General features: G+C 35.3%; 1 protein-coding gene across 1 annotated transcript; it reads right to left on the bottom strand.

The window, feature by feature from the left end:
* Positions 1-466: 466 nt before the first annotated feature.
* Positions 467-2,170, bottom strand: LOTGIDRAFT_163077 (hypothetical protein; the record flags this gene model as incomplete). The annotated part of the gene is made up of 3 exons (XM_009059125.1): positions 467-643; positions 1,107-1,235; positions 2,015-2,170. 3 exons carry the CDS (start codon positions 2,168-2,170, stop codon positions 467-469), a joined length of 462 nt encoding a protein of 153 aa, XP_009057373.1.
* Positions 2,171-2,972: the final 802 nt, after the last annotated feature.

The following is a 2,972-nucleotide window of genomic DNA, read 5'->3' on the forward strand; positions in this document are numbered from 1 at the left end:
AGCAAAAAAAGAAAAAAGACTTTATGATCGTGACTGTAAGATTATAAGAAGCTTTGAAGGCTGCAGTTTTTAATAGGTAAGTGTGTAGTTTTTTTTTAGATGACCACTTGTTCTTACTTCAAATGAGCTTTCAATAAATTTGTTATCTCCCTTCAATCTTGTTTTTTTGTGTAGTCGGGATGAAGTAACTCTGACACGAATTCTGTCCCCGCAATACCGCGCAATTGGTTGTAGCAATTTCGGTACTTTGCAAAGGAGGGTAGCGTTTGCGGGCTGTTCGCGCACTGCACATGCATCATTAACGCACTGTAACGCAATGCAAGACCAATAGTCGCTGGGGGATGTCAACAAAACGAGGTTTCCATGTTCTGATTTCCAAAATTTTTAGGGAAAATATCCTGGACCTCTCACCAAAGCGCTTCGAATATTCGGCGATCTCGGCTTCGCGGACTCGTATCAGCCCCCGTTACGTATTGCATTTTCTGGGTAAAGCATAGCCTTCTAAACCTGGCTTAACAGACACATTGTTGACAGAATTGCCACAGCTTCGACATTGCATAGTTAATTTAGTTGCCTTTGCCTTGACATTTGATGCTGCTATAATGATGCCAGGTATTTTGACTAATCTTGACATTTGATCAGACTGAAAATAACAAATACAAAATTTTCGAATTGGTCTGTTATCTATGGTGGTCAGAGTGAAAATAAATACAAAATTTTCGAATTGGTCTGTTATCTATGGTGGTCAGAGTGAAAATAAATACAAATTTTTTGAATTGGTCTGTTATCTCTGGTGGTCAGATTGAAAATAACAAATACAAAATTTGGATATTTGTCATCATGTTTTGTTTTTAACCCTTTGAACACAGAGTGTAAAGGAAATCAAAAATTGTACAGCCTGAACTTTAATATGACTTATATGTATACAACAGTAATGTAATGGCACTTGGTAACGGCCATGTTACCGGCTGTTCAGGTACATATCACAAAGACTGGCCACTAGGGTGGAAAGGGTTAATTAGTCTGTCAACCCTCATGGTCAGACTGAAAATAACAAATTCCATCATCCCTCATCAAATTATTTTTACTGCTAGTGAGAATTTTACCTTTAAGTCTCTAATACAATAAGGGTTGGCATTGGAGGTCAAGGTTATCTGAATATCTTCTACATCTTCTTCACCTTCAGGTCTCGGTCTTGTCACCTCATCAGCTACTTCCTTAACAGCATCTTCAAACTGTAATATCAAAAATCAAAATTCGTAATTTCATGTGTAATTTTTGCCTCATAGAAAAATGCTATTGCTTTGATCTGTTATTATTGACCACAATATTACAGCTTATTGTGGGTATGTTATCTACTGAAGGGAACCTATGTGGAAGAGATTACCGTACTACTTGTCGGGGTCGAGTGGGGAAAATGTAACTTTGGTTTATAATTGATTACAAACTTTGATAACGAAATTATACATTCATAGCGATGGTAATCAATTATTTGGATCATTTTAACCAGTCCTAATGACAAACACTGTCCATGTCATCAGGCTTTGTCATAATAACAATAACATCGCTGAAAGCGAAGAACCACGACTTTGACAAAAGGATCCTGGACTGAAAGTGGCCAGCTTCTGATTTTCATGCTACTACTCATACTGTGATCGCTGGTTTTCCATATCTTCGAACTTTGCTAGGTACTTCATTCTGCAGGCATCTTGTGATTTTAGAGATAAAAATGGCTGCTTAAGTAGCTTGTTGATTAGTAATCAAAGGGGTATAATAAGATTTTCTTTAGGTCCTAATTGCTTTTATTAGTTTAACCTTGTTATCAATTCATTATCATATTCATGTATCATGTACAGATGGTTCCCGCTTTACTCAAGGCATGCATGGTCTGAAACAACTTCGTGTAAGTCTACAGTTGACTAGTCATAGAGTAATTTGTTAATAATAAAACTATGCGTATAAAATATAGATCTACGGTTGAATTGTATATCCACTTCACTGACATTTGACTTACCGAAATTTTGTAAGAGAAATTTCCTTCGTGAAACTGGCGAATAAAATCTTTAAATCTCTTCTTAACTTGTTGTCTATTGATGTGTTGTTCGTCATGTTGCTCCTCTGAACCAAAATTATCACTGAAAAACACTCCAGCATCATCAAAACCTGCCATTTTCACTCAAAATTTGCAAGTTCTCTTCTTCGATTATTCTTTGTTTGCTCGAGTGGTTCAGATTTGGCGGGAGAAAGTTCGCGCCAGTTGACAACATCCGGATTAGTCCCGATTAATTTAGTCTTTCAATGTAGTTTTGTTGTGTTTGAAAGACTTGTTAATCAATTCTATTTGCCCCCAAAAAGGTCGTGTAAAACAAGACTATAGCTTTTATTGTCATACATAGAACACAAAGAAGAAAATTTTGAAGCCAAAAAACCGGCATAATCTGACCTTTATAACCTTCTTTTAATGGCATATTAAATACTATCATATCATTACATTTATTATTTTAACAGAATGCAAGTGAACAGGCTTTTTCAATTTTTACCATTTAGAAACTTTTTTTGACGGATTATTTCTTCATGACTAGGTGTTCAATTTGTCTTTTCAAAATTTCAATTCGTGATATATAATGTACAAAATCTACTGTATTCTTTTATAATTGACGTCAATCATTTATTTTATCAAAAACTTAATGAATAGCCTTTAGTGGTGATTTTATACTTGGCGATGAATATTGATGATGACTTAAAGACCTGTTGAAATAAAAGGACAAACCCAGGCGTATATAGTGGTAAGCTTGTTAAAAATTGTGGACATTAATGCAATTGATTACTGGCAAAAGTGATCTAGACATGGAAAGAGACGCTTCTTGAATAAGCTTAGTGTAATATGTCCATTTTTGAGTGTGAATCAATTTAACTTGTTTAACAAGAGTCGTCTCCCTTTAATGTCTCATTGACAGTGCACTATGTTTGAA

Source organism: Lottia gigantea, assembly GCF_000327385.1.
Source record: "Lottia gigantea unplaced genomic scaffold LOTGIsca_37, whole genome shotgun sequence".
Classification (NCBI taxonomy): domain Eukaryota; kingdom Metazoa; phylum Mollusca; class Gastropoda; family Lottiidae; genus Lottia; species Lottia gigantea.